Source organism: Diadema antillarum, unplaced genomic scaffold, assembly GCF_040938485.1.
Source record: "Diadema antillarum isolate AM-2024a unplaced genomic scaffold, OU_Dant_1.0 scf00000164, whole genome shotgun sequence".
Classification (NCBI taxonomy): domain Eukaryota; kingdom Metazoa; phylum Echinodermata; class Echinoidea; order Diadematoida; family Diadematidae; genus Diadema; species Diadema antillarum.
Genome location: NW_027271053.1, coordinates 185,844 through 210,301, shown reverse-complemented (window position 1 = coordinate 210,301; position 24,458 = coordinate 185,844). Strand labels below are relative to the sequence as shown.

The following is a 24,458-nucleotide window of genomic DNA, read 5'->3' as shown; positions in this document are numbered from 1 at the left end:
ATTTCTTTGTCCACAGAAGCACAATTGCACAATCTTAGCATCAGCACCAAGAGTTTCAACAGACCAAAGAAGAGATTGTGAACTTTGTGCCACTGTTGTATTGCAACATTGGGAAGTTAGTGACTCGTTTATCTTTTGGTTGTAGATAACTGTTGCTTGATTAAAAGCATCTACAGGAACTATCGCTTCCTGGACTGTGTAACCAGATTTGATAGACTGGTGATGACAATCACAGTGTTGGCATAAGTTTCAGTTTACATTTGATTTGCAATTATAGGAATTACGTTTTATTTTTTGTAGTTAGCTATTTCAAGTGTAAACATTCTTCAATATATCAGGCATCAATGTACCACATTAAGAAGGGGGAAAATGCTGTACAGGATCGCAGCTTACAACCTATCTGTTTGCACAGATCTACCTGGCACAACTTACCAACCTGAGGAAGCCACCACCACGCTGCATGTCCCTACCACTCCTACCACAAAGCCCACAACTTCTCCCACAACTTCTCCCTCAACTGTTACTGCCACAACAGGTATTGATCCTTGATGATCGCAGGTGTTTTGCCGTGTCCTTCTTGGTGGTGGTGTATGTTGTTTCTGTTGCTATACATTGTATGTCTCAAAATTACATTTACTACCATTTGTACCATTATGGCCAGTCTGGAAATGGGTGCTTCTGTATACATTGTACCGCTTATCAACCCCACTCTTCCCGGAGACTCCTTTCGGAAGTCTGCTCTTCTGTTACTAGCAAAATGTGTTGTACGCCCTACATCCTTCCATACTAAGAATAATATTACTCTATATCATATATATTATTGCTTGGATTGCACTTTTGTTGGGTACAAAGACATTTCTACCTCCCCCTAATTTGTGGAATCACAATAATACAAGCTTGGTGGGAAATACGAGAGCTTTACATGTATTTGTAGTCCTATGCATGGAGCTTGTGCTTCAGGTGTCTGGTAACATTATTGAGGGAACAACTGGTATTACTCTTGATGGCAGAAAACTGATCTTATATAATGTACATGTACAGTAAAGCTCATGTACCGCTTTGAATCAAGTTTTTTTTTAATGGAAATGAATAAACTATTGAATTGAATTGAATTGAATTGAAAAAAAAAATTGCTTCCTTGACTGACATCAGACTTTGACTAAAAGACAGTCAAGAAAATGATGAGATGAGGATAGTAACAGATCCATTTTAAGTTGAATTTTTAGTTATTTTGTCCATGAAGGAAAATTTCTCTGTTAGCCATTTTATTTGTGAAGATGCTTTAATGTGTCGGATAATGGTGACAGTATTAAGAAGGGGGGAAAGAGTTGTACAGGGCTGCGGCTTACAACCTATCCGTTTGCACAGATCTACGTGGCACAACCTACCCAGCTAAGGAAGCCACTACCACGCTTCATGTCACTACCACCACCACCGCTACCACCACAAAGCCCACAACTTCTCCCACCACTGTCTCTACCACAATAGGTATAGCTACCACATATTGTGCGTGTTTCTCCTGGCACCGGTGTTTCTGCTATTGTGTGCCACCAAATACATTCTGCTTTTCATATTTTTGCTGCAATAATAGACGCTTCTGTTGATGCATATCCTATGTCATATTCTGTATTCTTTGTGGTTCCATCCAGATATATTTATTGTGTATATATCATAGCCCACCTGCATGAACAAATTGTATGCATCATCTCTTTAGAACAGTCATATTATATACATGTACAATATATTTCATTTGTAATGCATGTGTTGGAGTGGAGCAAGTTGGTGTTGATGTATTGTTCTATGGAGTTGGGCATATACAGAAAGACTTAGTGGAAGAGTGTTGGAATTTAATTGATCAGAGCAGTGTATTAAGACGTGTTTGTGTGTTTGTCAATCTGTACTTTCCTAATTGACCGTATTGCTTGGACTAATGTCTTACAGCTTCCATTGATCAGCTCTGTTTAACCAATGTGGCTTCATCTGACATATTACAGACTCATCAAATTTGCTTTGCTACAGGTTGTCATGGTTACATACATCTTAACAATGTTTTTATATGACTGCCTATTTTCACATGCAGCTGGTTGGAAAACATGAATGTTCTGACCATAAATTACTATAAAATTGCATGTGTGTTCTGTTAATGTATCAAAGTGTCTGCCATCTATATCATGGATCTCACAGTGTGATATGAAATGTTCTTGTTTAAATACTGATGTGTCATTTCATGCAGTGCATGTGTATAAGAGATGGAAAGTTTCAAAATCCTTATGTGAACAATTTATTTGTTAAAGGGATAGTACAGTTTTGGTGGAGATGAGAATTGGGTTTTTAACTTTTTGCGAGATACCAAGAAAACACTTATGATATAGTACAGAACATACCTTTTTAAGAGGAATTCAAAGTTTATTTGACGAAGATCGGGTTTGGAATGACTGAAACATCAAAAAACAAATTAAAACAAAGCGATCGTAATAAAGTGTGGGTCCCACACTTTATTAGAATCGCTCTTTTTTGATATCTCAGCCATTTCAAAACCAATTTTCATCAAATAAACATTGAATTCCTCATAGAATTACATGCTCTTTCACATTTTATAAGAGGTTTCTCATTATCTCACCAAAAAATGTTAGAAACCTGAAATTAGGTCTCAACCATAACTGTACAATCCCTTGAAAGTGTTGTCACAGATACATATTGTTGGGGTGCACTTTGTTTTAAACCCTGGGAAAGAGGGAACTTTGTTGATATTTGCAAGGGTAATCTGCAGTGTTTAACATTTTGAACAGATGAACTGTGTATCCATCTGGGTATGTGCAGTCATCTTACAAACTCCAAAATAGCCCCTGATGTTTGGTACTAAACCTCTTGTGATCCAGAACCTCACAAGATAAAGTAACTGATAAATTGGTCATATAAATGGTTTTCAGTATTGATGCAACGTTTCATGCAGCTGACATTTAACTGTTGCTGCGAGCTTGCAGCCACAATTTTGTCACTTCACCAGCTTTTCACAATATGCCAGACATGTAACTAAATAACATCCAACTTAGATATGCCAAAAGTTGGGATCGCATTAACACCTGAAGCCCGAGAGGAGTGAAACATTCCGTCATCATCGTCATCATTGTCCATCCTATTTTTATTGCATCCTTTATGCTTTGTACATACATGTAAATAATGTTTATTATTGGTGCGCAGCTAAATGTTAACACATCCTGTACTTATTCAAGTGAAACATTGCGCCATGTTTACTGTTGCATTTATGATGTTCATGCTATATAACTGCTGCAATTGTATGTGTTTGAGAGATCTTATTTCAAACGCTATGTATCTGATGCCAGATGTGCATCTCTGCTAACATAAACTCATTTGAAGTGACTGGTTGAATGATTGCTGTTTATCTTTGGATTTGGCATCATGATAACTCAGAGACTTTTCATATCATCTAATAAATACAGTTGTATCAGTATAAAACATCAGAAGGGGGGGGGGGGGGTGAGATAGAGAAGAATGGTGTGTAATGGTCCCTAAAATTGATTCACAGGTTAGTATGAGTTCAACTCTTGCAGTAGCATTTAGTGAGCTGATCTTTATTCTTTAGAGGAAGTTTATTGCAAAGGGTGCTCTAAATTGGGTAACACAATCAGGTGGTCTATCGGGCACTTTTCCCCCTTTCTCTCTCTCTCTCTCTCATCTCATTTTGGGGAATAGATGATGATATTTATAAACAACAGACTTTATCATAGTCTTCTACTATATTTTTCTGTCACACTAGAAATGAATAATCTTATGGCGAAGAATACAAACTCTTGTGGCCCTAGGTCTCAAGTACTCCCATTAGATATTTTTGTCTGAATTGAAAAATGATGTAATTTATCTGTTCTGTTGAGAGCTGTAACTAACATTTGTGCAGTGAAAAGTCAGATCATAGTGTTATCGCCCAGGTGAATCCGACCTGAAAGGAAATTATATCCATTTTTTCCGTTCATCCGGTTACAGTTGCCATGACGACACGCAAGCCTACCTTCTGCATGCCAATGGTGGTACGCGGGGTTCAGTGGGAACATGCTCCTGCGGGGACGATAGATGTGCAGCCGTGCCCGCCTGATCACTCAGGTAAGAGAAACCAAGCTAATCTTGTCCTTTTTACTGTGTTGTTTAGCATGTGATATTGTGTATAATAGTATGTGAACATTGTTTCTCCCACTGATGAGTACCTCTCACAGTCTGTCAATCTGTCCATCTGTCTGTCTTTCAGTAGCAATGCGGATGGATTGAAAGCTAGATAGAGGTGGATAGATGCAGAGCATAGATGTACAGATATGAATAGATATGGTCAAACCTGGCATAGCCTTTCACTCATGGGAAACATGAAATGAAATGTGGTTGTTATGGACAAGTGGTCTTTCTGGACAGATTCCTATTTGGTAGCCATTAGGAAAGATGTCTTCAATGTCTTTTCTTTGTGATAGAGCACAAGCACCCCCCCCCCCCCATGGAGCGATGGCATGAAATATGCAAAACCATTTGACAGGTGTTTTATAGGTTTAAAGGGTATTCTCCTTGCTCCTTAGTGACATGGCCTTGGGGGGAAATAGGGGCAACTTCCAAGTGAGGTATGGGGGGGGGGGGGAGGGTGATGGAAGGCTCAAGATAATTAAAAGGGTGCTAATGATTTCCTGTCATAAAGAAGTGAGAGCAGATTGTAAAAGTCAATTGGATACCCTGATACCTTGTGTATTCCTTTCCCCATAAATATATCACAAGCACTCATTTCATAGCTTTGTCTGGAATGCCTCATAAAGTGTGGAAGAAATATGAACTGGAAATATGATATTAATTGAAATATGAGATGCAATATGATGCCACAGAAGAGTTATGCTCCTTCCCAAAAGATATCCTGGGAGAAGGAGATTCTTAATTGATAACTTCAGGGCAAATTATATTATGTTGCCATTTTGGGAGATTTTGATTGAGGTTTTTTTATAGGGAATGCCTATATTTCAAGGTGTTATTCATATTTACGCATTTATGAATTAGTGCCATGGAGATGAGTTATGATTGATATGTATTTACATCTTGAATATGATCATACAGATGTGTAACAAGGAGCAATATCAGATTCAGTGTGAGAGTATGATTTCTTAAAACAATCTATTTGCGGAAAATTTCCTGAATACATGTCATGGTTTACTAGTACTAGGGTAAAGAATGTGGCAAAACTTCCAGTTAACGGGCGTACATTTCATTGGGGTTGAGTTCCCGGGTAATCATACACGATTGTATTGTGGGCAGTTTTCAATAGTGAATATCAGCATGTGATGACATGCATAATTCCAGTCATGATTTTATTTTGATGCAATTCTTACATAAGAGGTTTAACTGCAATATGAAGCACAATATGATTGATAATGTCTTCATGACACACTTTTAGACACACACACACACACACGCACACACACACACACACACACACATACAGATCGTGAGATTTTTATGAATCAGTGTTAGGCTTCCAAACAAAGCTGCCTGTCAATCAGGTAGATGCTTGCATTGAAACAAAGAGAGATAGAAGAAAAGGTTCAAGACCACAAATATGTCAAACCCTTACAACACTGCCTACTCTTTTCTCCATGCATATCAAGTTTCCTATACGATCCCATAGTGTATGCGGCTAATTTGTTTTAAAGCTTTCCTTGCGTAGATTTATGAGTGTTGGGTTCTGGCAGAGTGGTTTGGGTTTGATGTCTTGACAAGGGAAAAGTTGACCAAATCAAATTTTGGGCGTCACTACTCTGCATGGTCCATTGATTAGACTAACCCTCTGGCCCGTATTGTAAAATGCCATATCCATCAAAAATTTGCAGAGGTTACTTTCAGGTCAGAAAAAAAAGCAAACCAAAACAAAATGAAATGGAGAAAAGGAATGCTAGTTGTTCTGAGAATAACAGTTAAGAGAAAGAAACATACTAGTTTGAAAGAACTACAGTTGTATCCAGGAACAATGACTATAATGATAAGTGGTAACAATACCAACAATGAAATCATCAATAAATTACTTGTGAATATTTTGTTAGAAAATTTATTATTTTACAGGAAATTCAGACAAAAATTATGTTCCACAATTTCATTTTTGTTGTTAATAATAATGTGAACCATTGAGGTACTCATTTTAAACCATAGAGATCTTGGCACTACACAATAAAAGCTGCCCTGTCCATCATTGTTGCTAGCAGAAAGATCTTTGCAAAAGTGCTTATCATATTGAGTTTGACAAATATCCTCCAGTTTTTTAATTCACTCAATATTACACATTTTACCCAGCTCAGGGTATTATACAAATTAGCACTCAAACTGCTGCAGCAATCTATTACATTAATGCATCACAAGGAGCATTAATCTTTCAGAAGCACTCAATAATGTATTCGGAAAATGTAATGTTGCTAGATATTTAAGTATTTATTGAATCGCTGATATCTCTGATCATATAGTTGCTATTAGAAGTCCCTTGGCTTTGAATTCTGAGTGAAATTGAGCACCCATTTCAGTCCCTCTTCAATCAAACTGGTCTTGTCCTAACTACCCTGGAGTTTGTTTTCTCAAGCTATGATCCTGTGGAATCATGTTCAAAGACCATTTCTGGGAGCAAGGGATAAGGGATGGGGGGGAAGTGGAAGGCAGTGAGAGAAAAAGGGGAAGAGAGGGAGAGATGAAAGAAAGGGTTGAGGGACAGAAATAAAAAAGGAGAGAGATAGAGAGAGAGAAAAGAGGAAGGTGAGAGACTGATAGTGAGAGAGAGAGAGAGAGAGAGAGAGAGGGGGGGGGGGGAGAGGGGGAGAGGGATAGCTGTGTGCGAAAAGGGAAGAGTTATTTTGGATGCTCTCTTGTTGATTAATCTCCTAATGGGGCATGTCGTGTACGTCAGCACGGCGTTTCGATGAGGGAATGATACCGACAGGGGAATAGATACTGGGAATCAGATTGGAGCTCTCTGCGGCAAAAGGGATGATGGCCAGGTACCCCCAGAAGTGTTTGCTTCTACCCCCCCTGCCCCTCCCTGTAAGTTGATTTAGAGTTGCTATAAATGTTCCAGTTACGAATGGGCTGGATTAAGAGGGGCATGAACAGTGATCGTATCTTAGCTCGGGATAAATGCACATTTATCCGTTTCATTTGGTCCCTCCACTGTGAACTTTTGAATGGTTGTGTGTTCACGACATTTTCGTAAACATCATACCTCATTGAGCCTGCAACAGATTAACTCTCTTTTCCTCCTTGCTGTAGCAATTTCAAGAAGAAGAGGAATAAATCTAACTATTTTTACACTCTGAAAATATGAAACATGGTGGAGCAATGCCAGTGTGTATACCGCAGGATTACTCCTTTGGAACATTGCCATAGACTCAGCTCACAATGCTTTGTGGCAAAGAAAAATAAGGGGGAAGAAATCTGTATGCAATAAATTGTGATATTTCATTGTGTGTAGTGGGGAAATATGAATAAATTGGCAGCTTTTGCAGTCATGATTAGAGGAAATGAAGGGAAATTTTTGTGGAAATTGGGCTGTGGCCCTTTAAGAGCACTGCTTACTAGTATCAAGGGAAAAGGGAAATTTCTCTTGCTTGTGAGAATCAGCACACTACTTTAATAATCTTTGTGAAGGCTTTAGTCTATACCAATTGTCAGGAGCCTGATGAGGTCACCACTTAATTCTACTTTGTCACCTCATCCAAGTTTAATATTAGATATTCGATAGAAATGACTGGGATACCAGGGAATAGTGCCCCTTATGAATGCAATATTCCTTGGTATTCCATGAATTAAAGCCATCCAATATAATAATTATTATTATTATCTATAATCTAGAGAATGCATCCAATATAATTATCATTATTATTACCTATAATCTAGAGAATGCATATGGTCAGTTTTACGGTAAAGGGTGTAACTTTCAATTTTTAGCCTTTTGGCCCACCCTGAACACATAGATTTACAGATCTCAAAGATTTTTTCCCATGTGAGTCACCTTATGAGTAGCCACCTTGGGTAGCATAATCAGGTCCAGGTATTGATGCGTTTTGTTTTGACAGTCACATATGTACCCTAAAAATGACTATTTTGTTGCATTGAAATTTATATAACATTTTTGAAATGTTAATAATTTTCTACAGCAACTGCAGAGATCTAATTTTTTATGTTAAAAGCATAGTTGTATGGTTAATTGAAATGACCAAATTAGTTTGGTTTGTATCTGGCCCTTTGTTTTAGAATACTATGACTTCAAATTTGAGGTTTCGGAGGCTTCATTTTCCGTTAACAATTGTTTACAAACTTTGATGGACAGTAATGATCAGTGGATGTGTTTTGGTTACTTTCTTTTATGCTGAAAATAGTAAGGTACAGCTAAACTTTCGACTTACATCAAAGTTTACTTGATTCTAGGGCTATTTGAAATTTTGTGATAATTTTATTCCATCAAGTGAAATTTCCGTTAGCAGTTTTGAAGCCTCCGAAACAAAGTGTTTAGTCAAATAATATGAATATAGATAAGAGAAGCGACCTAATCTATATGTCAAAATGTAGGATATGGGGCCCTAACCTAATAGACCAAAAATAGTTAAGATCCGCCAAACTCTCTGAAAATAGGAGACAATACAAATTTTCCGTTAACACGTGAAGCCTCCGAGATGCATTGAAGCCTCCGAAACAGCAAAAACATCTAATTTGACATTTCTGATAAATTCTTTGAGTGTCTGCCCCAAATTATGCCATGAAATCATCAACAGACATAGACAGACAACAAAAATAATAAAAACATTATGATACTGCAATAATTTTTTGAGCTAATACACTTTATAGAGAAAAAGTGGTTTCGGAGGCTTCAAAAGGATGTTAACACTGCATTTTTGTGATTTTCTCTGGACAAAATCAAATTAGATTTATTGTTCACCCACCCAATGATCGCTTATGACATATCTAAAGATATTTAATCACATTCAGTTTTCTGGCTGCTTTGTTTACCCACCAATATAGATTTACTATATGATTTACCTATTTTTCTTAAACAGTGCAGACGTGTCACACATAACTTACCTTTTCATTCAGCAATAAAGTATTAGCAGATGAGGATGTTGCCCCACAAATATGTTTAAACAGTGTATATCAACCAAAAAAGACACAATTTACCCATCACTTTCTACATAACATACATGATTTTCATAAAAACATAAGGCATACCAAATTAATTTTCCAGATGTTTCGGAGGCTTCATTTTATTTTAACAGCATGTAAATGGAATGTTTTGATTACAATTTTGTTATTCTAAGTCTATCAAATAACTGTTTGGACTGAATGAGACTTGACGATTCCTCAAGCAAGGTGTAGATAGTTGTTTAAATGTATGAAAAGCATTTATTTTGTAGGTTTCCTTTTGAAACAATGAAACAGGCTAGATATTGTGAGTAATGAAAGTGACTTCCAGCTTGCGTGCATGCCCACATCATGCAACAGTAGTGCAACAAAGCAAGTAGTTGTGGATACATCAATGTTCTTAAGTTGGATAACTCATTTTTACTCTTGAGAGAAGTTGAAGTGTTGTGACCATATTTGTATCACTCTTTTGACTGGTTAGACTTTGATAATGAAGACCAAACAATTACTTGATTATTTAGTGTTAAATACAATTTTTTTTTTAAAGAACTGAACACTATTCCTGTCCTGAAGATTCAAGGACTTTAATAGATGGTTATTCAAGAGGGAAGCATACACTTAACTAAGAAATATATTACTTTTGAATTTAAGGTTGTATCTTTTATGCATGATCCAGAGCAAATGGTGGAAAATACTTTTTGGATTTTTACACTTTCGACTCACTATCATCTGAGTGTAATAGTTTCGAAACACAATCTTTTACATGTCCATTTATAACCCATTGACAAATCCATTCCATTGTTACTCACATGGCATTTGTTTTTGCCATACTAAAATCTTGACTTTTTCAGCTTTCCATTTCTTAACAAGTTCTTTGGCTTTCATTTCCAATACTTATTTGGAGGAAAATAATTAATCAATAAATTTGTGATTGGATTTGAAAATAGCTAACATCTTGCAGATTATCATTTCTGTGGTGTGACTTGGATCACAGGGTACTATTTTGGAATTTTGACATTTGATTACTTCATTCAGACAGGTTTTCATATCAATCTGTATATCAGATCTGATGCATGTAAGGTGCAACACAATCTTGATACTATACCCTATTTTCCATACTTTATCATGCTGGCAGTGACCACTTGACTATTTTTGATTAAACAAAATGTAACTTGTGTTACGAAACATCTCTTCGCATACATGTGTGAGACTCTATGACATGTTTGCGGATGTAGTTCTCAGTGCAGTAAATGGACAGTAATGGTTGGGATAGGATTGTTTATAAATGACATATAGACCTCCACTTATAAATAGCCTGTTGCCATGGGATACATGTAGTTTACATGGGTGGGTGACTGGAGAAGTTATGTTCATGAAGAACAATATTGAAATGATTGAAATCTTTATAATCTGTTCAGTCCCGGCTTTTCTGGAAAAAGTTACAAGCCCCTAACTATTTTGAAATTCAAAGGGTTAAAACTGTAGTCTGTGGGTTTATATACTATTTAAAACAAACTTGTGGGTTTCTAAAAAACTTAGATATTTTTAAACACATTTGCTGCTTTTTAATTTTTTGCTAAAAAGGTTGTCATTTTTAGAAACAGTAAAAGTTCTGTTAGCAATTTCTCAATGCGTACCTTCAAAAACAGGCCTCCTAGCTGTCACAGGAGTCACACTAACTGGAATTTTATAAAATAACTATAAAAAAAGAAGCCTTTGAAGAATTAAAAAAAAATGAAAAACAAAATGATATGAAACAGGGGTGACTTGTATACCACAGAAAAAGAAAGTAAAATTCTAACTATCATATATTATAGGGAACTATACATTTGGTCAACATTTTTTTTTTTTAAATTCAAATTCGTACACAGTCATGGGTAGGGTATGTACATTTATCTTTTCAACAGGCGATTCAAAAAGATGAATGGGATCTTGACCATTTCAATTTCTATCGAGCTCCATGATAATTTCGCCAATATATTGATTATTCCAACTGCATTTTGATGATGACAGTTTGATGATGACCCTTACATGGAATGGCTGATCGGTGTTTAAGATTGCTGTTCTATGACCATGATCACTGCATTTGATAGCTATAGTAGGGGGTATCAGGCATGGTCATATGCAAAAGAATGTTTATAAGCCTTTTTTCCCCTTTCTATATTTTATAATGCTAAGTTGTAATCTAACCGTCATGCCATCACATAGTCTATTTTCTATCCCTTTCTCATCAACAGTTGAAATTGATTTCACATACAAAAACAATTATGATGGGTGGTTTATGTCAATATACATCCCACAAACTGCACTTATAAAGCAAGCAAACATAATCTTTGCATTAAGTCTATAGCTACAGTTCTAACTCATTGAAAGTAATTCTTACTGCATTATGATGAAAAGTTTGACAAATGCATACAGCTGTACATGTGTGTAGCCTAATCATGTTCTGCATTGCCAAAGTCATGGATATGCAAATACAGTGTATGTATACAACTGAGCATAAAGATTTAAAATATTTTTCTTTGTCTCTTAACATATATGTTGGAAAGTCTTTTTTCTGCATACAAATAAATACTATTTACAACATTGTTAGTTATTTGGAAACAATCAGCTGCATTAAAGTACTTCATATCACCTTAAAATGGACCATTTTTGCATGTTAACAGTCATGATGAAGCCTCCAAAACATGCGTTGCTGCTAACTTTAAGCCACAAAAAAAAAAAAAGATTTTCCTAATCAGTGTACTTTTATTGCTACTGTTGCAGTTTCCTTTAGAATCATATTGCCTCATGTAATGTCATAAATTCGAACTGAGCATTGCTCGAAGTGTACACAGTTTGTTATTCACTTTTGTGGAAGCCAATTTCCTTATAATAATAAGTACAATTTGTATGAAGGGTAAACATTATGCACTGCCATAAAATGTACATCTGTATACTGTTATTCACATTTTATTGATGCCTTGTTCTTATTCTAGCATGTAGTGATAGTTGCTAATACTGTAGTTTTATTATTTTAAGTGAATACAGGACTAGAACTTTGTGTTACCAGTTTTGAAGCCTCCGAAACACACTAGTTTGTTAACTGAAGCCTCCGAAACTCACAAGTCTGAAAATTTCAACTTTGTCAAAAATAATCAAATTTCTTTGGGATTTGGGTTGATAAATGTTTGTTACCAAGAGATAATTTAGGGCTATGTTTAGAGTGGCTCTTGCTTCTAGAACATTCTTTTAACTTAAAAATAGTTTGTCAGGTACCATTTTTACCTTGGAATTTGAAGTTCACATCCAAATAATTGCAAGAGCGAATATCTGTTGGGGGAAAAGTGTTTTGATATTTCAAATATATGTTCACAGCAAATGAAAAGTTGCATTACCTTCACCATTTATCTTCATTTGGTTGCTGTGGGTGACCAAAACATTCTTGTTGTTTTTACCTAAATTTATCTAAAATTCCATAATAGTCACTTCATTTTTCATATTTAGCCTAAGAATTAAGCTCTGGAATGACAAAATATTGAAAATATAGACATTCCTATATAAAATAAAGGTAAAGATAAAAATGGAAACACAACTTTAATTTTTGACCCTTGCCACATCAAAGTTACACCCTTTACTGTAAAACTGACCATATACTTTAAAAGCACCATACTTCTACTAGACTTTGAAGTTGACTGCACTGAAAAAAGAAAGAGTGACTTTCACTTGCGTATGAGCAGCAAGATGTTTGTGTGCTGTGAATTATAACAAGAATTGATTGTGCACTTAGTACAGTCGCAAGCGTTCCCACACTCATCAAGTGCTCATGCAACAGATGAGAACAAATATAATGTATTATCATCTATATAGGACGTTTTAGCAGCGCATTAAAAACGCGTATTGTAGTCCGCTCAATTTTTACCGTTCAATATCAGAGCTTATTGAATGAATCACATAGACCAACGTATTAATTCCCCATAGGCTACCTTTGTTACTTGCCATTCAAGATCACACGATATTCAATTCTGTCTCGTTTTTTGCGTGAGCGCTTGCTGAATGCGCAAACGCTTGCTACTAGTGCGCGTCATTTTGTTACATTTTTCACAAGCGCGCAAACATCTTGCTGGTTGTTTGTTTCATACGCAGTTTTAGGGGCTTTCCCTTTTCAGCGCTGGGACTGCCGAGTCAACTTCAAAGACGAGTAGAAGCCGGGTAATTTTGTGCAGTTTATGCTTGCTCTGCTTGATTGTATAGATGATAATAATTATATTGGATGGCCTTGATTCATGGAAAACCAGGGAATATTGCACTCGTTAGGGTCAATATTGCACTCATCTTCGATTCGTGCAATATTGGCCCTAACTCATGCAATATCCCCTGGTATCCCATTCATAGCCATCCAATATAATATAATTATTGCATGACCGCTAACAATGGTAGCCTATGGGGAAATCATTCATTGGTCTATGTGTTCTGTTCAATATGCTCTCGTATTGCACAGTGAAAATGAAATGGACAAGAATACATGTTTTGAATGTGATGCCAGAATGTTCTACAATGTTCTTTTAGTATTCTCTAAGACGGATTTTTTTTTTTTTTTTTTGCCCTCTTAACCTTTTAAGCTGTTATGTGGTTTTCAATTGTGAAATTCTACTGTCGTAAACAATACATGGTTTGGTCGCTGTCCTCCGTTTGTATAACTTTCATAATTCTCAGTCATGTCCCAAAGTGTCTTCATTGTGAGAGCTGTTTTGATTGGATGCAGGCAAATTGGGCTAGTTTCGTTGGACTTACATTTTTTCTCAGGGCTGCTAAAATGTACACTTGTATGTATACACATTGCAATGGGCAATGAACAGACACACTCGTGCAACGATGCACACACTCACGTGTCTGTATAGCTCTAAATATTGAACGTATTATAGTGAAGGTTTGTCGCCCCCTGTGACAAGTGACAGCTTCACACACATCTATTAGACAAGTTTCCTGTTTGCGAGTTCTACTGTAGCTGTGGCATTCATTCAAGTGGCAGGTACAGATGGCATGATATACATTGTATCTCACAGGTGATACAGCACTGGTCTAAACAGACATGATAAGGGTAAACTAAAATCGCATCAGGGCAATTCTCCTCCCCCCCCCCCCCCCCATTTACTGGTTACTGATAAGGTTAGAGTAAAGATTAGGGTTATAGGGTTAGGTTTAGGGTTCGAAGTTTGTGTTAGGGTTAGGATTAGGTTCAGGATTAAGGTTAGGATTAGGATTAGCTTTACAGGGATGCCAAGTTCAAAAATTTTTTATGAGTGAGATTTTCATGACTGGACATCTCATAATGGTGCGATCAGGTGCATACTTACAAGTAGGCCTAAGTGACTATTTTTTACATATTTTGAAAGACAAGGGAAATCCTTTGAGCTATGCTCATTATTGTAGGCCCAAGTTGCAGACTTCCCTCGATGCGTGAGAAAAATTGGTGCCATGCGTGAGATTGTGAGACGGCCCCTAAATGCTTGAGTCTCACTCAGAATGCGTGAGACTTGGTAGCTCTGGCTTTAGGGTCAGGAGAAGGGTCGGGGTAATTGCCCAGGGGGTAATTGTCCAAGACCCACTAAAATGGAACAAGCTGTGTATGACAGAGCAAAATTAAACTTGCAAATATCAAAGCCAGTTTGAGACAAGTAAATTTATCTTCTGTAAATCTTTAAAAAGTTGACCTTCCATGGCTAAAAACAAAGCAAAGACATTTGTACCAGATACAAATGTATGAGGACTGAATGGACTCCTGATATTGTATTAAAATCACATACATGTAGATTATGAAATAAAAACTGCAGAAGTTCTGATATTGTCATGGTGATGATGTCACTGGCTTCATACATTTTCATACATATTTATTCTTCAGATAGTCTGTATATTTCTGTACATAGGAAGACCCATTTTGTCCCCTGATTAGCTTCAAATTCATGAAAAACCTCCAGAAAGCCCAATAATAGTGAGAGCAGAATCTCATTGTTTAAAGAGATGTTGCCTGAAATCTACAATGAAACAATGTGCTCCAAACAACTGCAGGGGTCTACAATTGTATGAAGCCAGGGGCACTAAAAGTTTTCCAATACCAGCTTTCTATTTTACTTCTGGAGTCTCCGAAAGAGACTACATTGAGAGACCCGCTTTGCGCACGCGCAGTCATATCGCTTTTCTACGCACGAGTATTCGAACGTAGTTCCCTTATCGCAGTCGAAAATTCTGATCTTTTATCGCATTTTCGCGGTACTAACGGTTCTAGAAACCAGCAGTTAGTGGAATTTAGATTCCGCAATCTTCCTATATCGTACAACGATTATTCGGTGCTTAGCAAGGCGGCAAGCACAGCCTTTTCTAGCGGCCTCATTCCACGAAAGTCACGCGGTGGCTACGGTGATGGAGGCACAACAGCTCCAAGAACAGCTGCATCATCCGGCTAAGCCCGGCGCAGTGGAAAGCATCAACGTTGTTTGCGAAGAACGTTCCCCTCCGACAGACAAAAAAGTCAAGCCGAAAAAGAAACTAGTTAAGTCGGTCACGGTTTCCGGTACTAACATGGCGGGTAAAGTGCCGCAAGCGAAGCAGGGCCCAAAGACGGCCGAAAAATCCTCGGATGTCGAGGACAGACTATTGAGACTGGAAAATCTTCTGAGTAAAGTGGTCGACGCACTGCCCAGTGTAAAATCCACGCCGCCGAAACCGGCATCGCGCCATTTTGTGGCGTACGATGAGGCGCACAGCGCCGGACAGTGTGAAATTCCTATGGAAACTGATTTTCAACAGTGCGGGGAGCCGCACGTGCGTGACACGGGCGAAGCTAACAGGGAAGAAGGCGAATTTGCGTCAGACGCGGCAGACGTGCAAGAAATTCCCGTTCTCGCAGCAAAATTTGCCAAGCCGGGTGATACAGGGCTACCGGTAGACGAGGACTTAGCCAGCTCTACTACTTACCTCATAAGCCACCCGCTAGAAGAAAAAGTGTTGGAAGAGACGGTATCTAAGTATCCAGCCCCGAGCAACTGTGCTTACCTCGCTACACCGAAGGTGAACGGCCCGATCTGGGATAACCTACCGCAACACACACGCAGTAGAGATGCCAAGTTACAGCGTGTGCAGAAGTCGCTGACGAAGGGCCTGAGCGCGCTAATACAGTCCTTCCCATCACCTCGGCTGACTGACACACAGCAGGACGCATTGGCGTTGCTGTGCAATGCCAATTTTGAACTCAATTCGTTGAGGAAAGAGCTTATCAAGCCGGACATGGCAGCCACTTACTCTCATCTTTGCAAACCTTCCACTCCCGTCACTAAATTCCTATTCGGGGATGAATTGGGAAAGAGAATGAAAGATCTCAAAGAGGAGCAGAAAGCTGCATCAGGGGTGATGAGAAACCCAATTTCGCGGCCACAGTCTAGCACGTACCACCCGTACAGGGGAGCAGCTTTCTCCAAGCGACAATACAGAAGTGCTGGCTGGACTGCAAGTTCAGCTGCCTCAACACACAGACCAACAGCCGGCGGTAGTAGCAGGCCTTTTTTAGGTCAGCGCCCACAGTGGGGTCACAGCAAGCAGCCACCACCCCGCACAGCGAGCCGCCCCCCACAACAGGCTCCACAGCACAGGCCTCCAATGCAGCGCAAGAAATAACTACCAGCATACCCAAAGAGGTAGGTAGTTTCGATTCACATCATGATCATACCTGCATTCCCCAATGTATTTGTACGTGTGTGCAATGTATTCCAAAGAAAGCTCCAGTGGCAGTCGGAGGTCGAGTGAGGCTTTTTTACAGGCGATGGTGCCAAATCACAGCTGATCCATTTATTTTGGCAGCAATCAGGGGTTACAAAATTGAATTTGAAGAAGCATGTATGCCCCCTAGGAGGGATAAGCCCTTCATTCCATACAAACCTAACCAGCACAATTCAGCTTGTATTGACAGAGAGATCGCAAGCTTACTGACTAAGAATGTTATCGAAGAATGTGGTCATGAAGAAGGAGAATTTCTCTCAAACATTTTCACACGACCCAAGAAAAATGGGGGTGTTCGACTAATACTTGATTTGACAGATTTGAACAAGTGTGTGAACATACAACACTTCAAAATGGATAACATTCATACAGCTGCCCTTTTAATCTCCCCAGGAGATTTCCTAGCCTCAGTCGACCTCCGAGATGCTTACTACTCCATCCCAATTGACACTGAACACAGAAAATTCTTGAAATTTCCATGGCAAGGGAAATTTTACAGGTTCAAAGTCCTACCAAATGGGCTCAGCACAGCGCCCAGACTTTTCACCAAGCTCATGAAACCTGTTTTCTCTACACTGAGAGAAATGGGGCACATAGTATTAGGCTACCTTGATGATACTCTCATTATCGGAGAGTCAATAGAACAAGCAAAGGAGGCTGTACGTGCAACCACAAATCTCCTGTCTGAACTAGGTTTCGTAGTCCACGAGGAGAAATCTATGCTAGAACCCCAACAAGAGCTCACATTCCTAGGGTTTAAGCTGCACACTGGTGATATGACTATCTCCCTGCCAGAAGAGAAAATGCAGGACATTATCACAGTCTGTTCAGATTTGCTTGACAATACTAGACCCACAATCAGGCAGGTGTCACATGTTATCGGGAAGATAATAGCTACTTTCCCTGGAGTCCAACATGGCCCTCTTTTCTACAGATGCCTAGAACGTGACAAAATTGCCGCCCTTAAAGCTAACAAAGGCCATTTTGACAGACCTATGAAGCTGTCATTAGAAGGGAAAGAAGAGCTCAAATGGTGGATTAATCATGTCTTTGAGGAGTGTGCACCAATTAAGCGTAACAGACCTACACTTGAGCTGCGTACAGACGCTAGTGGGCTTGGTTGGGGAGCCACAAATCTGTCCATTGAAACAGGAGGCAGATGGAACGAGCTTGAAATGGAAAGAGCTAGAAAGAATGATATCAATTACCTGGAAACATTGGCAGCCGGGTTTGGACTGAAGTCCTTTTGCTCTTCTTTACATGATGTTCATGTCCTCCTTAGGTCAGACAACACAACAGCAGTTGCTTATTTGAATAACATGGGGGGTATTAAGTCCAAGGACTGTGACAGTGCAGCTAGAGACATCTGGAGGTGGTGCATGGAACGTAATATTTGGGTTACTGCAGCACACCTTCCAGGGAGTGAGAACACTGAGGCAGACAGCAGGTCTAGAAAGTTCAGTGACCGAAATGAATGGATGCTTAACAAGCAAGCCTTTAACAAACTAGTTTCAGTTTTTGGGCTTCCAGACATTGATCTCTTTGCGTCCAGACTAAACAACCAACTTGAGAGATATGTCACTTGGTTGCCAGATCCAAATGCAGAAGCCGTAGATGCATTTACGTTGGATTGGGGAGAATTCAAATTCTATGCCTTTCCCCCTTTCTGTCTCATCCCAAGATGTCTTCAACAAATTAGGACAGATAGAGCTGAAGGCATAATGGTAGTGCCAAATTGGCCCACACAGGCATGGTTTCCTAAGCTGAAAAGGATGTTAAAGGGTGAAGCAGTGCTAATTACAAGGAGTAGGAACCTATTAACGCAACCTGTAACGCATGAACCACATCCCTTGTATGATCGAATTGATCTTCTCTGTTGCAGGTTATGCGGCAGCCCTTCGAAAGGACAGGACTAAAGAAGGAAATTGTGGACATTTTGGCCGCCTCTTGGAGAGCCTCTACCCAGAAGCAATATTGTGTGTACATAAAGAAGTGGAAAGACTTTTGCAAGAGTAAGAAGAAAAGCCATCTTCACTCTAGTGTTCAGTTTGTTTTAGAATTTCTTAGTGAGCTTTTTCATGTAGGAGGTCTTGGATACAATGCACTCAACACAGCAAGAAGTGCGCTCGCATCATTCCTAGTTCTTGAGGATGGTGCCTCTACAGTTGGGAACAACATTTTGATATCAAGATTTATGAAGGGAGTTTTCCATCTCCGAACCCCAAGACCTCGGTATGTAGATACTTGGGATGTAAATATTGTGTTTTGCTATCTCAGAAAGCTGTCACTGGCAAATGCACTGAGCCTACGAGATCTCACCAAAAAGCTATGCATGCTCATGGCTCTCATCTCAACACAGAGAGCACAGTCGTTGCAGCTCCTGAATTTGGACAACATGATACTCAAGGGATCATCAGTTACATTTCATTTCAGCGAGCTACTGAAACAAAATAGGCCGGGAAACGCTGGCTACACACTGAGCATGAGAGCCTACCCTCCAGATCGTCGATTGTGCGTTGTCAACTACATCAAAGCCTACATACGGAGGACTGAGGAAATTCGAGGTCAAGAGCGTCGGCTCTTTATTAGTTTCCGCAGACCCCATGCGAAAGTTACGTCACAAACCATCTCCAGGTGGATCAAAGATGTTATGACAGCGGCAGGAATCGACACTTCAAAATATAAGGCTCACTCAACAAGAGCAGCTGCGACGTCAGCTGCACACAGAGCAGACTTGCCAGTTTCGTTTATCCTTGAGAAGGCAGGCTGGACGAATGAAAAGACGTTCAGAAAGTTCTACAGCAAACCCTTGCTCGATGATGGGAGCAAGTGTCTCACAACTGCTCTACTAAAGAAATGACCAGACAAGGTAAACAATTTACCCTTTTTGGTAAATGACAATTCATAGTCATTTCTGTTATCCTCTTACAAATATGGCTGCTGGGCTTCAAAATCTCAATGTAGTCTCTTTCGGAGACTCCAGAAGTAAAATAGAAAGATTAAATGAGAACTTACCTGTTTGAAATTTGATCTTTATTTTACGAGGGAGTTGTAGGAAGAGAATACATTCCCTCCTCTCCCTCCCAAAGTTTTCAAACTTGAAGCAAAGTTCTCCATAATCTTTCAAATATCCAGCAGCCACATTTGATGCTTCGAAAAATGACTGCGCGTGCGCAAAGCGGGTCTCTCAATGTATTCTCTTCCTACAACTCCCTCGTAAAATAAAGATCAAATTTCAAACAGGTAAGTTCTCATTTAATCTTTCTATTTATAATTACGTCTGTTGATGACAGGCGCCACAAATTCCGCGTGCAGAAGAGGAATAAGTGATACATCACTCAATTTATCTGATAACTGACCAGCATGTTTAAAGCTAGCATTGATCAAATACTTTTTCAAGACAAAACACAAACAATAAACAAAAACAAACAAAAGTAAAGAAAGGTATATAAAATTGCCAATTCCCTGGAGTAAGATCAGACGACAGTTACGTTCACACACAGTTGCCAAACTTGAAGTTTAGATTGAAAACTAAACTGTCGATGATTAGCTCCACTCATGACATCATGACGTGGGTTCACACGCACATCTAAACTTTAAGTTACAACTTACAAGCGAATCCCACTTGATGATTATACCGAGGTTCACGCTAACGCACAAGCTCGTTGATTATTGTGTCCACATGGAGCGAAACTACGAGTGGGGACCTCCAGTGGCTCAAGGAGAGAGCGTTTACAAACCCTGAGATGTCTTGTGGTTCTAAGCATCAACTAATCTTTAAGATTGCTAACTTTTGAGTGCGTTCACACGGTGCTAAACTACAAACTAATCATCTAGAGTTTTAAGTTTTTGACCTAAATTTAGGAACAGCGTGTGAACCTAACTGTTGTTTTCTTCTGGTTGTCCATACTCTGCCAGCAATCCTCAGAGTTAAGAGGTAAGAGTACTTCCTGAGATCTCTATCACTGTCATTATCGCTTTCGAAATCTGCTGAGGTTGTCAATCAAGGAACTATTATTTTCTTTAAATATTCAATTTGTGCCTTTTGCGGGATGGGGTGAAAGTACAGTAGTGAAGATGCCAAATATTTCTGGCCGAGGGGTCTGGTTGAAACTGGAAGTGATCAGTTTTCAAGAGGGCTTATTCAGACATCAATTTGTACCCAATAGGAAGTCAAAACTGTGAGCCTCTCAAAACCAAAACTTATCCATGTTTCCAGCCAGGTTACAGCTTATCAACTCTCAAGCCCCTTATCTTAGCACCATCTTGATTGGCAATGGACTGTATGCTGATTGAGGATCTGATACCATTAAATGGATTATGATGTTGTTTTGGGTTCGTCAAAATAATATAAGTAGTATGAGTCAACGCCAGTGTCAGATTTTCATATAATTGGTAATCTGTGTTTTTATAAAAGTGCCTTGGCTTCAGCAAGGCACTTTATCCATATTGCTGCTCTCACCCAGGAGTATAAATGGGTACCCGGTAGGATGAGAATGTTAATGTTGGTCGATCAGCATGTATGCGCCTGTAGAATGGCAACTGGCTGGAATTCTCCCCAGGGAGTGGAGAGTGAGCACTGTCAGTGCTCGCAGGGAATTATGTATCCAGAGACCGAGATAATAATAGTATGTACAGTATACACTTTGAGCACTCATACAGAGTGGATTTGGTGCAATATAGTTTCATATTATTATTGTTATTATTATTATCATTATTATTGTTATTATGATTATGATGATGATTATTATTATTGATATTATTATTACTATTGTTATTATCATTGTTATTATTATTATTATTATTATTATTATTATTATTATTATTATTATTATTATTATCGTTATCATTATTATTGTTGTTGTTATTATTATTATTATTATTATTATTATTATTAATATTATTAATATTATTATTATTATTATTATTATTATTATTATTATTATTATTATTATTATTATCATTATGACAGTTGTTGGTTTTCATACTTTGCAGCATCATTTAAATCATCACCATCACCACCAGTGCCAGTACCATCATTGTCATCATTATCATCACCACCACCATCATTTTCACCTTCACCACCATGAAAGCCTAAGTAAAATGGAATTTAGTACTCTGTTTTTGCAGGGTTTTTTTTTCATCATAAAGACACATCTTACTTGTACATTGACAGAAAACTCATTCATCATCTGGTGCTTTTTCATTTATTTCTTACACAGCATTTTCAAAATATCTCTTGAATTTCTAAGAGGTAATCTTCCATTTCATTAATGAACGGTGGGGTATGATTTTTCAATTTCGCCTTGTCATCGCCATGTTGTCCCGTATCTGGCATGAACCCCTGTCATGAATTGGAAGGGGGAAGGGGAAGGGGGGGGGGGGAATCTTTGCCCTCTCCCGTCAGATTGAAATGGCTTGCAGTGGACATGTCATTTTATGATCTCTCCACGGGTCTGATGGAAGAGAGCTTAATGAAGGTCGACACTTCCTTGCCGCTACCAATTTTTTGCTAGCATCGTCAAAAGAGACACGGCTCGGGGAGACTCCCTGTCTGACATTACACAGGAACAATCCTTTCATCCTCGCATCCTGCAGTTGTTAACATGGTTAATGAATAGCTACAGGAAGATGGAAAGCACATTTCTTCTTCTTCTTTTTTTTTCAGGAAAATGTAGGCACTCATTTCCCCCTGTTTAAACAGGTGACTTCAAAATGGTGCGAATGTTGTGCCCCCAGAGAATGGATTTTTCACCGATGCTAAAATCGGTTCCGTATACTCTAGAGGGATTTGGAATGAATTCGCCTGTCTAGACCGTCTGAAGGCCGAGAAAACTCGCCCCGGCTGGAGCTTTTCTCTTGATGTGCTCCAGAGATTCACGTAAGAATGGTTGCCCTGGAGATGGGAGCAGCCTTTAGGAAGTGCTTTGTTTTTACCTGTTGTCGTGACATTACCACATAGTCCCAGAGAGCCTTTAAGTTGTGGTTGTTATGGCCCCCATTTCTTTGACATACAGTGTATGTCACAGGTAGTGAGGTCTTGTTTCATATGTCCTTTTCACTCTCTGATATTTTTAGTCATTCTGGCACCATTGCCCTACAATTGAAGACTTTCCATATTTGAAATTGTGATGAACCAATTTTGAAGTTACATTTTATGTTTAGTTGTAGTAAACCACTGCGTAGCAACCTCAAAATGCTTCTGATTCTCCATGTATAGTAAATCCCTTCCATTTTATAATTTGACGAGCATGATATGCCTGTATTATTTTTATCAAATAATCCAGGCCGAAGTGTTGAAAGAGAAGAAAATTCACTGGGTAAGGGTATCTTTCTGTCCCAAGCCTTCCTTATTTTAACCAGAGTTCATGTGATATCAGAGCACTGACATTTTTTTTAAAGACTGTGTGAGGATTTAGGTGTAGTTAGTCAGATTACATGGTGTGTAGCTCTGACTGTGTTTTACTTTATTTTGGCTGCCGGGAGATAAACGGTCCGACTTGTCTGGTAGGTGCCATATTGGAGCTGCAAAATAGCTTTAATGATTCAACGTGATTGAGCAAATTTCCGTTCCTGTCGTCTGTAATCTGCGAGGGAGGGGAGCTGCAACTCTGATGGAAGTGCAGAATGACAGAGTTGGAGCAACCAAGTTTTCACAGTGATATGGCATGGATTGTATAGGAGTGGGACTGTGGTCCATGCTAAGGTACATGGATGAATGATAAAGAGGCCAAACCAGATGAAGGCATTTTGTTTTACTTTGTTTTATTTATTTTTATTTTACTTCATTTTGTTATTATTATTATTTTTTTTTTTTTGCCGAGCATGGCTATATCTATCCCAGGGGCCTGTTTCATAAGACTGAGCGTAAGTTGCGATCATTAGCAAATTGCATTTCATAAACAACTTTGCTATTGATCGCTCAATCTACGCTCAATCTACTGAAAGTTACGCTTGATTTTTTTCTTGAAATCAAGCGTAAGTCTCTTTATGAAACAGGGCTTATGCTCAATATTGAACTTATGCTCGATTCACCAAGTTATGCTCAATAAATCGAGCGTAAGATCAATCGCAACTCTTTATGAAACAGGCCCCAGGTGTTGGAAGTTAGAAGCATGTTGAGGCATAGGGTATGAGAATCAGGAGGAAGTAAACCCATCCCCCCCTTCCCCACCCCATGACCTGCCATTTCTCTCCCTTGTCAGGAATCATAAGGAAGTAACCCCCTTCCCCCTCAGCCTCACCCCACCCCACTCCCATGGCATGCCACTTCTCCCCCTGGTCATCGGCTGCCATGAGAATGTGACTCACAAGAATCGAGCGTTGTCAGGTTGAGATACGATCGATCCATTGCTGGCTTCTTTACCTCAGCCCAGGCCAGCCCTGCTCTCCCTCCCCCCCCCCCCCACACACACACACACACACAGACATACTGTGACAAGTTTGTTACAATCTCTGGCCTATGTTCCTGCGACTTGTCACTCTCTTTCAGTTTCTGTCCATTGGTAAAACCGCTTCAACCACTCCAACCGAGTTGGGATAGGCACGATTGA

At 39.0% G+C, this 24,458-nt stretch overlaps 2 protein-coding genes across 2 annotated transcripts in view; both read left to right on the top strand.

Annotated features, from left to right (window-relative positions):
* Nucleotides 1-24,458, top strand: part of LOC139722400 (adhesion G protein-coupled receptor L2-like) — a 91,424-nt gene that overhangs the window by 15,557 nt on the left and 51,409 nt on the right. The window contains exons 4-5 of the mRNA XM_071633706.1: nt 413-535; nt 4,003-4,119. Coding sequence (XP_071489807.1) covers nt 413-535; nt 4,003-4,119 — 240 coding nt within the window. The remainder of the gene's footprint in view (nt 1-412; nt 536-4,002; nt 4,120-24,458) is intronic.
* On the top strand, nt 15,265-19,814 carry LOC139722398 (uncharacterized). The gene has a single exon (XM_071633705.1). It carries the CDS (start codon nt 15,553-15,555, stop codon nt 16,801-16,803), a length of 1,251 nt encoding a protein of 416 aa, XP_071489806.1. The 5' UTR covers nt 15,265-15,552; the 3' UTR covers nt 16,804-19,814.